General features: G+C 33.2%; 2 protein-coding genes across 2 annotated transcripts; one reads left to right on the top strand and one right to left on the bottom strand.

Annotated features, from left to right (window-relative positions):
- Positions 1–683: 683 nt before the first annotated feature.
- On the top strand, positions 684–5,429 carry LOC137933979 (phragmoplastin DRP1E-like). Its single transcript, XM_068778138.1, has 15 exons — positions 684–943; positions 1,035–1,098; positions 1,233–1,340; positions 1,926–2,027; positions 2,450–2,500; positions 2,585–2,646; positions 2,744–2,834; positions 2,930–2,994; positions 3,201–3,395; positions 3,519–3,638; positions 3,739–3,809; positions 3,952–4,177; positions 4,316–4,366; positions 4,490–4,876; positions 4,973–5,429. Exons 1-15 carry the CDS (start codon positions 806–808, stop codon positions 5,099–5,101), a joined length of 1,860 nt encoding a protein of 619 aa, XP_068634239.1. The 5' UTR covers positions 684–805; the 3' UTR covers positions 5,102–5,429.
- Positions 5,430–6,102: 673 nt separating this feature from the next.
- LOC137935092 (haloacid dehalogenase-like hydrolase domain-containing protein Sgpp) lies at positions 6,103–8,827 on the bottom strand. Its single transcript, XM_068779749.1, has 6 exons — positions 8,575–8,827; positions 7,604–7,718; positions 7,354–7,508; positions 6,687–6,948; positions 6,405–6,598; positions 6,103–6,323 (listed from the first exon to the last, which is right to left on the bottom strand). Exons 1-5 carry the CDS (start codon positions 8,607–8,609, stop codon positions 6,419–6,421), a joined length of 747 nt encoding a protein of 248 aa, XP_068635850.1. The 5' UTR covers positions 8,610–8,827; the 3' UTR covers positions 6,103–6,323; positions 6,405–6,418.
- Between the last annotated feature and the right edge of the window lie 3,997 nt (positions 8,828–12,824).

Genomic DNA, 12,824 nt, shown 5'->3' with positions numbered 1-12,824 from the left:
CAGATCACATCCAAGGGTTTTAATTTTGTGAGTGTCAATAATATTATATTTAAATAATAATAATTTTTATTGTGTTCACCCATAATCTTATATTTTATACAAGAAAGGGTTGATCTAATATGAAAAATAATTTGGTGTGAAACATGTGAAATGTTATTTCAATTGACCGATTATGATCATCGGTTCAGTTGTTTGATCAATGACTATCTCAACCGTTCGATTATGATCAAACGGTTGAGATAGTTGATTCATATTAAATGATTTTTTATATTGGATTAACCGTGTTATACAAGAAACCGATAAAAGATTCAATTGAGTTATTGAGTTTCAATTCATATCTATAACTCAGATTCAATTCCATTTTTGGCTTTGAATTCATATAAATCAAGGATCCCCCCATATATTTTTTTATGTAAAAAAATGGAGCCGCCTAATTCCCTTCCAGAAGCGCAGTTGAACAGCAGCCAGAAAATATAGCGTCAAGAAGACCTTAGACTCGCCTTGTTCCAAGTTTGAAATTTCAAATTTGCTCTACTTCGGACAACGATTGTCTACAGTCATTTCTTCTTGAAACCGGCGGGGCCCACCCCGATCATTTCCCCAATCTAACGGTCGGAGAAGCTTCGCCAAAAACTATAAAACCGGAAAAATAAGAAAAGAAGAAAGTTCAAACGCCTGAAAGAACCTTCCATCCAACTACAGACATCGATACTTTCTCCCCTGGCTCCTTCCCGTCGCTGCCTCTTCCTTTCGATTTCTCTCAATCTAGGGTTTGGAAGCTGAGACTCGTGCTAGGGATTCGAACATGACGACCATGGAGAGCTTGATCGGTCTCGTTAACAAGATCCAGAGAGCTTGTACTGTGCTAGGTGACTATGGCGCCGATAACGCGTTGCCGACTCTTTGGGAAGCGCTGCCCTCTGTTGCGGTCGTTGGAGGCCAGGTTTGGTTTATTGATCTCTTGATCTGGTTGCCTCGATTGATTTCTTTTCTTTTTGTGTGGATGACGATTTGTGGTGTTGCTTTGTGTGCAGAGTTCGGGGAAGTCGTCGGTTCTTGAGAGCATCGTTGGGCGAGATTTCCTTCCCAGAGGATCTGGTTTGAATTTTTTGTTTTTGTTTTTGTTTTTGTTTTTATTTTCGAAATTTAAGCTGCTTGTTGTTGTGATTGCTTCTTTTTTTTTTTTTAGTTGTATTTATCTTCTTATGTATTCTTTCGTTTTGAAACTCTAGGGATTGTGACGAGGCGGCCTCTGGTTCTACAGCTGCACAAGACTGAGCAGGGAGAGGCGGAGCATGCAGAATTCCTGCACTTGCCGAGGAAGAAATTCACGGATTTTGGTAGGTTCTGATTAACCGTTCGGATGGCTATTTTTAGTTAAAATTTTCATTTACGGCGGTTCTACAAAGAAATGAGTCGATTTGATGCATTTGCGTGGCATTTATCTTTACTTTTGTAAATGATACTATTAAGTGCCTACCTGAGGCAATCTTTTACATGTGTGGAAAATCTACTCTGTTGGAGATTCACCATATGTGATGTAAAATGAGTGCAAAACTTGTGACCTGCTTGTGAGGTGTATGCCTGACTTTTGTCAAGTGCCATTTGTACCTAACAGCCCATGAAGAATTCGTGTATGTTCATTAGGTTGTGAATATTCGTCACTCGCTGTTGCCTCCTTAATTGGTTGCTGGTTGATTTATAATCTCTTTTCTCTAATCTTCTTCTCCTTGCCAGCTTGTTTTTTTTAATGCTTCTTTGTGCAGTTGTGTTCATGCTTGTTTCTGAGAGTGCAAAGAATATTGAAACTTCTTTGGCTTTTATGAGTTCATGCAGTTTTCAGTAGATCACATCTGTAATCATGATTTTGAGCTCTTTTTTTTCTTAAACTCATACTTATGTGAGCATTGTGTGCCTTGCTACAGCAATGGTGCGGAAAGAGATTCAAGATGAGACTGATAGAATGACTGGGAGAACAAAACAGATATCACCAATTCCTATTCATCTGAGCATATACTCTCCAAATGGTGTGTTATTTGTTTAGCTACAGACTTTTTCCATCTTCCAGTTTATTGTATATACTTACTGCAAAAGTTTAATACTAATGTATGTTGGTCTTGGCTAGAAAAGTATATTGGTTGGCAGGACTACTTGAGATGAGTTTGGGTTATTCTATTTGTTTATGTTAACCCTCATTTCAATATTTAATTTTTTAAATTTAATATAAATACATATTTTGGATAAAGTTCTTTACTATCATTGTTGTCATCTTCATTGTCATAGTCGCCTTCTTCTTTATTGTCATTATCATCTTCTTTTTCTTCTTCTTCTTCTTCTTCCTATTCTCCCATAAATTTGAGCTTTCTCTTTGTGTAGATAAGTTTACTTTCAGATATTTTTGGTATCAGAAGTACATAGAATAAATTCTTCTCGTTTTTTCACTTTGCAGTTGTCAATTTGACACTGATTGATCTACCGGGGTTGACAAAGGTTGCTGTAGGTAATATTTTCTTTGGATTGTATTGTATTTGTTTGGCATTGTCTTTCATTAGATTTCTAAAAAATGCTAAGCTATTTTGAACAGAGGGACAACCGGAGAGTATTGTTGAGGATATTGAGAACATGGTCCGCTCATTTGTTGAAAAGGTGAATTGGAAATGTTTCTATGGTGGTGATGAGTGTGTTAGGTGATCGCTGAAAATCATATGATTTACTATTAAATAAATGTTTGTTGTTTTTGTAGCCCAATTCTATCATTCTAGCCATATCTCCGGCCAATCAGGATATAGCTACATCTGATGCTATTAAACTTGCTCGAGAAGTTGATCCGGCAGGTGATCTCCCTGTACAACAAGTTTCCACTTTGTTACAGGTTACTTATAGTTTTTGTTACTGGGTAAATGTGAACTGTTTGAACTTTTTTTTTTAGGTGAGAGAACATTTGGTGTCTTGACTAAACTAGACTTGATGGATAAGGGAACAAATGCTCTTGATGTAAGTGACCAATTTTTAAGCTGGTATAAGAAAAGGCTTAGTTTGTCTTTTGTAACCAAATTTTCAGCTGATATAGAAATGACTTCATCTGTTGTAACTGTTGCTGGTTGGATACTTGAGCATTCTAGAACAAGTGGCTTCTTATATTTGTCATTCTTGACTCTCTTCTCACTGAGCAATGTTTTTTCCTCCACCTACTTTTGAAGGTTCTTGAAGGAAGATCTTATCGGCTCCAACAGCCTTGGGTTGGAATAGTTAACCGCTCCCAAGCAGATATCAATAAGAACGTTGACATGATTGCTGCAAGGAGAAGGGAGCGAGAGTACTTTGCATCAAGTCCTGATTACTCACACTTGGCAAGCAAGATGGGTTCAGAGTATCTTGCAAAGCTTCTTTCTAAGGTAAAAACTTTTATGCGGGCTCCTGAATCATTTAAGAATACTTTTAAAATGACACTGACACTTAGCCCCAGAAAAGAAAATACAAAGTAGAACATTGATTTTTGTGGTATATATGGTTTGCAGCATTTGGAAGCAGTCATCAGGGCACGCATTCCTAGTATCACATCCTTGATTAACAAAACAATTGATGAGCTAGAATCTGAGATGGACCATCTTGGTCGGCCCATTGCTCTTGATGCAGGGGTAAGTTTCTTATGGATCATGTCATTTAATCAATTCAAATTTTTAGAATCTAACTGGTTGATTCAATTTCTCTTGTTGTATTTTTATGTCTACTATTCAGGCCCAGTTGTACACAATCTTGGAGCTCTGCCGTGCATTTGACCGGATATTTAAAGAGCATCTGGATGGAGGGTAATGCGATTATCATCTTCTAGTATTTTTTGTTTTGTACAAAACCTGTATTTTAGACTAATTTATGCAGTGGTATTTTTTGCAATTACTTGCTTTGTGTATAATTTGTGTTGATATGTGTTGGGAATTGTCATGAGCACAGGCGACCTGGTGGTGATCGCATATATGGTGTATTTGACAACCAACTCCCTGCAGCATTGAAGAAGCTTCCTTTTGATCGACATCTTTCACTGCAGAATGTGAGGAAAGTGGTTTCAGAGGCAGATGGTTATCAGCCTCATCTTATTGCTCCTGAGCAAGGTTACCGTCGCCTTATTGAGGGTGCTCTCAGCTATTTCAAGGGCCCTGCTGATGCTTCAGTGGATGCTGTAATGAAATCATTAATTCTGTGATTGATGCTTCATTTCTTTAGTGTCATAACCAATTCTTTCTTTCTTTTTTCTATGGTCGAGATGATAACCTTAATGCATTTACGAAGTTCTCATGTGTGGGAATGTCTCTTGCAGGTGCATTTCGTTTTGAAGGAGCTTGTTAGGAAGTCAATTGGAGAAACACAGGTGAGGGGATTTGCCAAGTGACTCAGCAGTCTTCTGCGTTTCTGGTCAAGCAAAAATTTACTTTGATTTCTTGTGTCCAGCTGAGCAAAAAGTTTATATCGAATCCACTACATGTGACTGCAGGAACTGAAGCGTTTCCCAACACTACAAGCTGAATTAGCAGCTGCATCCTATGAAGCTTTGGAAAGATTTCGTGAGGAAGGTCGTAAAACAGCACTGCGATTGGTTGAAATGGAATCTTCATATTTGACTGTAGATTTCTTCCGGAAGCTACCTCAGGAAGTGGAAAAGGGTGGAAACCCTGCTGCATCTGCTGCTGCATCTGCTGCTGCGATTGATCGTTACACTGATGGGCACTTCAGGAGGATTGGGTCAAACGTTCAGTCTTATATATCCATGGTCGCAGACACTCTCAAAAACACCATACCTAAGGCCGTGGTTCACTGTCAGGTTCGAGAAGCCAAGCGTTCTTTACTGAATTACTTCTATACCCAAGTTGGAAAGAAAGAGGTACTCAGCTACAACTACAAAACTACGCCTTACTTCATAACGGTCTCGCGTCTTTGTTTCTTTTCCCTTGATGCTTTTACTATTTAACATGAGCAGGCCAAGCAGCTCTCACAGCTTTTGGACGAGGACCCTGCACTAATGGATCGTAGACTACAATGTGCTAAGCGGCTTGAATTGTACAAGTCAGCAAGGGACGAAATTGATGCTGTTTCTTGGGCCAGGTAGGAAATGAAACTAACATATGGATATTTTTGTACCATAGTTGCCAGAGAATACACTGCTCGTGCTACAGAAGATTTCTTTACCTCGTTTGCTTGTGAACGACGGGGGTATTCATTCTTAGAGCTGGGAGGTGGTTCGATTTTCTTTTCGGCCTTTTCATCGTGCATGTCCGTGATCCTCATCTGGCTTGCAGCAGCTTTTTCCATGTATTTTTTTTGAGTTTGGAGATAACACACATATATATATTTTTTAACACTTGGTATTCGATTACCCTCTTGCATATATAAATATATATAAAAAAAGCATAAAAGAAACTATATTTTGATTTTAATGTGTCCCAAAGAGGAGAGAATGGCAATTTTAGCCAATTACCTGTTAATACCCATTTAATTATAAAGGATATGTATGAAAAAAAAATTGCTTATTCGTCACTCAGTTTATAAATAAAACAGATATTATATTCTCACAGTCAGTCAAGCAATCCCATTACAATTCCCACATTATGTATATGAACCAAGCGATTGATCCACTCTTTTCTCAACAAAGAGGGGGTGAGTTCGTACATATACAATCTCACTATCATCTACATTAGAAACGTCATCATCTTTCCTTCCAATAGAAATAAATTTTTTTCCCCAGTTAATAGTGCAAGTCAAATAAACAATCCTAACACCTTTAAGAAGAAACTGATGTTAGTCCAGGCTACTTTTGGCTAATGGACATGGATGAAACAAAAAGATTAAGAAGAAAACGAAGATCTTTCCCAGCATTTTCATTTATTATTTTTATGTACACACAGCAACACAAAAATAGTCTCTTTAGCTGAAGTAAATCATCACAGAATGAGCTTTCACTTTTATCTTTCTCAGGTGATCTAATAGTCTCTTTGTGCACTACACCCCATTTCCCTCCCCCATGAAAGTTTGTCAGAATGCTACTTATCACATCAAAATTGAAATTCAAGTATGATAAATAATTCAAATTTTTTTTACAGAATGCTGCTACATATCACATCAAAATTGGAACTCCCTCTGGGAACAGTATTCCTTTTTAGAGAAACAGGAAAGAATATAATACAATATTTTTTATTTATTTTTAATATTGAACGTCATACCCTAGTGAACTTATACTCTGGTGAGACTTGAACCCAAGACCTCACAATAAAAGCGATTGCATATGATCATCATCGAGCCAAAGGCCCAATATAATGGCACCCAAAGGATTTCTGGAAAAAAAAGATACCAGAAATGAGACTTAAAAATGCACAGAAAACTTTTATTAGTAAATATTTATTGTCTATGTATACCAGCAACTGCTGATTCAAACAACTTCTGTTTTCTGAGTTGCTCTATCCAATGCCTCCCACAACTTTGGGTCCTCATAATCCTTGATGAGAAAAGTAGGCTTCGCTTCCATTAGTATGTTCTCAGGATTTCTGGTTGTTATACCAACAACAGGCACCCCAGCTGCCACTCCAGCTTTTATACCAGACACGGAATCCTGTTCAAACAAACAACGATCACAAGAATTCCAAACGAGGAAGCTGAAGCTGTACAATAAAGTTTACTTGCTGGGAAAGAAGTCGAACCTCAAATATGATTGTGTGATCTGGGGATGCCTTGAGTACTTGGAGAGCCTTCAGATACGGATCGGGAAATGGTTTTGCATGCTCACACTCACCACCAATTATAATAAGCTCAAAAAAATCAGATAGGCCAAGAATTGAGACCATTAGCTCAGCATTTGCTCTTGGAGCATTGGTAACTGCCGCTCGCTTGAAGCCACGCTCCTGGATCCATTTGCACAATTTGTGGAGGCCATTCACAGGTTTCAATTTTTCCTTTGCCAATCTGTAAATTCAAATATTGCAATGTTTATTGAAACACCATCCTTTTCATGTCCAGAGGCGGAATAATTTACAGTAACTACCCTGTATCTGATTCTGTTGTAAATTTGACAACACTTGTGGATCTAGGAATAGCGTTTGATAGTGTTTGATAATATTTTGTAATAGTCTCCAGGAAGCATTTAATTTTTCTAAAGAATTCAAGCATCTCGTGAGAGTTATGAGGTAATTAGCCCATGTCATGTCAGTATTATTTGAATCATTCACTGATAACAGTTCGCAATTTGTCATCAAAGGTGCCCCAGAATGATCCCATATGACATGGGGCTGCCTAAAAAAATATCACATTCAGGTAACCTAGAGAAAACACTGAATTTGGTGCAAGTAAATACAAATCATTTCAATTCACCTTCGAAACATAGCTTCCTTGTCATCCGTAAATTTGAGGCTCTTTGCTAGATCCCATTCTGGAAAGAGGATATGACAAATGTCTTCATTGTGTCTGCCAGCAATATTATCAATAAAAAATTGTTCATCAATTGGAACCCCTCCATTGAACCCAATCTGCAAAGCATGTCCCAGTTCAGAGCTCATTGATATTGAAAATTTTTCAAGGCAACAGGATTTTTTTGGTTTGAATCACATGAAAGAACATATACCTCTTGAAGCATTTCACGGAAGGCATAGTAATGGAGAGGATCTGAGTCACACAGAGTTCCATCAATATCAAACAGCACTGCTTCAAGCGGAGCAAGCCTTGATAAAGAGCATTTGCTGTTCATAGAACAGCTAAAGTTGATCAGAATTTTGAGAAGCTAATCCAAGAAAATATTAATAATTACAAATATTCACTTCGAGGTCCTGAAGCAAGCCTTAATAGGTAATCCAGAAACCAAAATTTGATTCGTCTATAAACTTTAATAGGGGAGAGGAATTATCTACCAAGATAAAACAATGTTCTTACAAGAGGCAAAAATTGTTGAAAACGAATCAAAGGCTACAAGGGGTTCTTGAACAAGGATAAACTTTGTTCAGAAAGAAGACAGACGAACAGTAAAACTCGGTATTCGGGGGTTCACATGAATCCTAGAAAAGATAAAAGACAAATTAAATCAAACAGTTATCTAACTATAAATCCCTCAGCAACAAGAACCATTCAACACGCATATTCTATTCCAGCCATAAACGGCAAATAAAACAGAATTTGATCAAGCTATTTGGCCAAGAAAGCACTCCTGTTGAAACTGCTTACCTGCCCTATAGAAAATGGTTGATTGGAATATCTCAATTGATGATTCCCATACAAAAAATCAAAGCGATATATAAAAAAAAGGCGTTTGGGAAAGCTGGAAACAAAAAAAAAAAAATGGTTTTGTTCTGCACTTATATCCTCGTCCTCTACATTTTCCACTACAAATAGCCAAAACACAAATTTTCGCTAAACGAATAAAAACGTACCAAGTAAGACCATACCCAAACAGAGAAAATAACAAGAAGCAAAAGATCGAAGCCCAACCTCAGCAGCCAGGTTCGAGCCGGTAATACTCCAAAACAGCAGACTATGAAAACTAAATGCAGATTCAAAAACAGAAATCAAGGAGCATTAGTCACACAGAAAAATGGAAATTACCTGTCGGATCCATTGCAGTTCGAAGAAACCGACATCTTCGGAACACTGCCCACACAACCTTCAGCTGCTTCCTCCTGAAGATCTCGTCCCCAGACTGTGGGATTTATGTATTGCAGAGTGGAGAAAAATGGGAGAAACAACAGGAAGCAAAAATCAAAATTGAATACGGTTCTGCGTTTTAACGAATAAATAAAGCAGATTCGTGGAATCCATCGCTTTCTTTTCTCGCCTTTAATAGTTTCTTTTCGCTTCCCGGGAGTTTCGCGGCCTTTGAATTACCGCCTGGCTTCCGGCCTCTGGAAAAGACCGTTCGTAGAAAAAACTTTTCATGGCTGAGTTTTTTTGGGTTTCCACGTAGTGTGAACAAATTGCTTTTCGTCTCTTTCAATAGGCCAACCACGTGGCAGATTTGCTGGGCCCCATTGAAGGAAAGAAGGTAAAAATAATGTCCCTTCAATTCCTAGAAAGGTATATTTCTTTATAATTTTTATTTGGAAAATATGATATTGAAAAAATATAAAAATTATAAAAAATATAAAAAATATATGATATATTCAATATTAAATTTTCATTTTTATATAAATTTATTATGATATTATAATACAATTATTAAAATCATATAGTATTAATATTACTATATTATAAAAATTTCTAACTTATTTATTCTAAATTATATCATATTTAAAAAAAAATCAAAAGGATTGAGCTTTCCTAAAATACAAATTGATTTTTAAGTGAAATAACCATTCTCATAACTCGAAATAAGACATAGTTTCACTAAATTAAGCCGAGTTTGAGTATGATATAGGGTTTCACTAAGGAATCCAACAATCGGTAGGCAATTTCATATCATGATACTGATTAAAATTTAAGTTCAATATTTCCACTATGCAAATATATGTCGCCTTTCCTTAACTATATCATGACTTTAGCATGTTTATAATTGTCTCACTAAAATTCTTATACTAGAAATCTATTATTAGTACTAATATTCAAGAATAAATATTTTTAGAATATAGAATACTAAACTGATAAAATTAGATTTTTTTATGCATTTATAAATAATAATAATAAATTATTATTATATAATAATTGACATAAAAAATAGTTCAACAAAATAAATAACTTTTATATTTAAAAAAATATATAATTCTTAAAGCTATTATATTTTATTTTATTTTATTAAAATATTATTTAATATTATTAATTAAATTACTAAGAATTTATTTTCTAACTAAAGGTTTTGAATCTAAATATTAAATCCTATTAATTGTTTATCTGAAATAATGACTTAAATTAAATAAGTTTTAATTTAAATAATATAATTATAATTTTTATATAAATTAAAATAGGTCGATAATTTTCAATAAATTCATTACATTTTACCCTAATTATATGTTATTAATTAAACCTCCTAAGAAGTAATCTTATAATTTCAAAGAATAAAATAAAATGATAAATCATACTCAACATTTATGTGAATTAAGTAATTATTTAAGTGTGAAATTGAATAATATAATTATAATTTTTATATAAATTAAAATAGGTCGATAATTTTCAATAAAGTTATTGCATTTTACCCTAATTATATGTTAGTAATTAAACCTCCTAAGAAGAAATCTTATAATTTCAAAAAATAATAATAATAATAAATCATACTCGACATTTATGTGAATTATGTAATTACTTAAGTGTGAAATTGAATAATATTATTATAATTTTTATATACATTTAAATGGTCGTATAAATTTAAATAAATTGAATATATTTATTCCTAATTATAAGATATGTATTTAAATAATTAGATTTATTAATTTAAACAATTTAAATAGATGTTTCTTAAAAATTAAACTATTCAATAATGAAGTAAATAATTATATCTTTGCTTTATTATTAATTAATGAATATAATTTTTATTAAAATGATAATTTCACGTTATGAAATCTTTTAAATAATATGAAGATATTATAGTTTAGATTTATTATTATATCTAAATAATATAAATTCAACAACATACAATAATAATATTATTTATTTTATAAATTATATAAATTTAAAAGCATTATTTATAATTAAAATTTAAACATATTTAACTTTAAACCAATACATTTAAATATTTTTAACTTATTCTAAACATATTAAGATTTCTTGCTGAATTAATCAAAATTCCACATCCACTGAAAAAAATTCAAAATAATTGTAGACATGCCAAGTCTAGTATTATTATCGATCTTAAATTGAATTTCAAGTCCAAACACATAAATCCCCAAGTTTTTTTCTCACAACTTATGCACAAAATGAGTCTTTTTATTCCTAAAAAATTGATACATGTTGATACATCTAAAATCTTGTACCATTGTTTGCCCTCATTAACATAATAATAGTCTAAACTTGTAATATACAAATATACTAATAAATGGAATAGGACTCTCAAACCCTTAAGAAAAAGGACAAAAAAAAAGGAGAGGTGAAACAATACTTGAAAATTACAAATAATCATTTTGAATAATAAAGTGACATAAATAAATCCCCCATAATTCTAAAGTATTAAAGAGACATTACCAAAGAAATTCAAAATAATGAATAAAAATTCCAAAAAATGAAATTTAAATCCCAAAACAAGAGCTTGAACTTTGAACCTACAATGAATTTAAACAAAAGAATGAATTCCAAGATTTGGATCTCAATTAAAAAAAGAAGATTTGGATCCCAGATTACTCTTCTTCTTGTAAACCATTATAACCACATTTTCCCTCTTACTAGCCCCCACATCAAGCCCAAACAAACTAGTGATAGGCCTTGCATTTGATTTTTTAAATTGTTCAATTTGTTTAGAATTTTTTTAAGAATGAAAATAAAGCATTAAAATTTAAATTTTAATAAAATTCACGCAGCTTTTATTGGAGAGATAAGAATTTTTCATAATTGTATAAAAAATTGACATAAATTTATAACAAAATTTAATTCAAGAAATAGTTTTTAGGAAAAATGAGACACAATTCCCTAGTATCAAGTTTAAAAATAAACATAAATATAAAATAAAATAGACAAGAGTAGATTAAGTCTTCCAATAAATTGTGCCGACATAATGAACAAATGTTCTACACATAGTATAATTGAAATCTTGAAAAAATCTCTAAATTGGCACTTTGATTGAAAAATGGCCATGAAAAGCTAAGTCTATTTGCTAAAACTTTTTAGGAACCTATTGACATCTTTCGTAAAACAAAAAACAGAAGCTTGATTAAAAAAATTAAAAATTGGAGAGAAATAAATAAATAAATAAATAAAAGATTCTTCAAAGCTAGAGCAAGAAGAAGTCATAGCTACTTTAAATTTTCAAATAAAAATTTTAAAATAATAAATAATTAAAGAATTTAAAAAAATACTTTTATTAAAAGGAAGAAGCAAAAACAAATCCAAATAAAAATAAATTTCTTAATGACATTGTAAGTGAAAATGAGTGAAAAGATTAAATTGAAAAGAAAAAAATGGTTCAAACCATTTTTAAGTTTGAACTGATTTCAAACGCTTTGTTGATTTTGGTTTTGAAAGAAGAAGGAAAAAGCCCGAAATGATAAACAAAAACCAAGTTAATTGGTTTAAATCTTTGTTTACCACGGTCGTGCAAAAAGCTTCTAAGTATAGAATACTCAGAAGGAAGAAGAAAATATTTTCACCATGCTTTACATTCATGAAGACAAGTATTTATAGTTTACATATAGATAAGATTTTGAATTACATGATAAGAGTTATCGTTGAGATTACGGATTCGTTATCTCTATCATACAAGATAAGAATTATCTTTGAGATTCCAAATAAGTATTATCTATTATTTCTATTCAAAATACCCATTGTGTTCAGGTGTACGTGGAGGGGACATGAGATGAGAAATGTCATTAGTAGCCAGAAGAGAGGACACAGATTCATATATCCCCCCCCCCCCCCCCCCCACCACCACCACCAAGAATAGAATGTTTATTCCATTTACCAAAGAAATTTTCAATAAGATATTTAAATCGGACAATGTATTAAATATATGCGATTTTCGTTTAAAAGGGCAAAACCATATATACTTTGTAAAGTGATCGATAAAAATAACATAATGTTTGAAATCATCAATAAAATAAATAGGAGAGGTCCAAACATCTAAGAAAATAATGTCAAGAGGGGAAGAGAGACAAGAGAAGGGTGGAAGAATGATAATTTGTGACTCATATTGCATTAAAAAGAATTGTAATTAAAATTAG

This window comes from Aristolochia californica, unplaced genomic scaffold (assembly GCF_029961685.1).
Source record: "Aristolochia californica isolate CCGP_79_NKW_82.1479 unplaced genomic scaffold, dmAriCali1.0.hap1 SCAF_6, whole genome shotgun sequence".
NCBI classification, from domain to species: domain Eukaryota; kingdom Viridiplantae; phylum Streptophyta; class Magnoliopsida; order Piperales; family Aristolochiaceae; genus Aristolochia; species Aristolochia californica.
The sequence above is the reverse complement of the archived record's forward strand: the minus strand, read 5'-3'. Positions and strand labels throughout refer to the sequence as shown.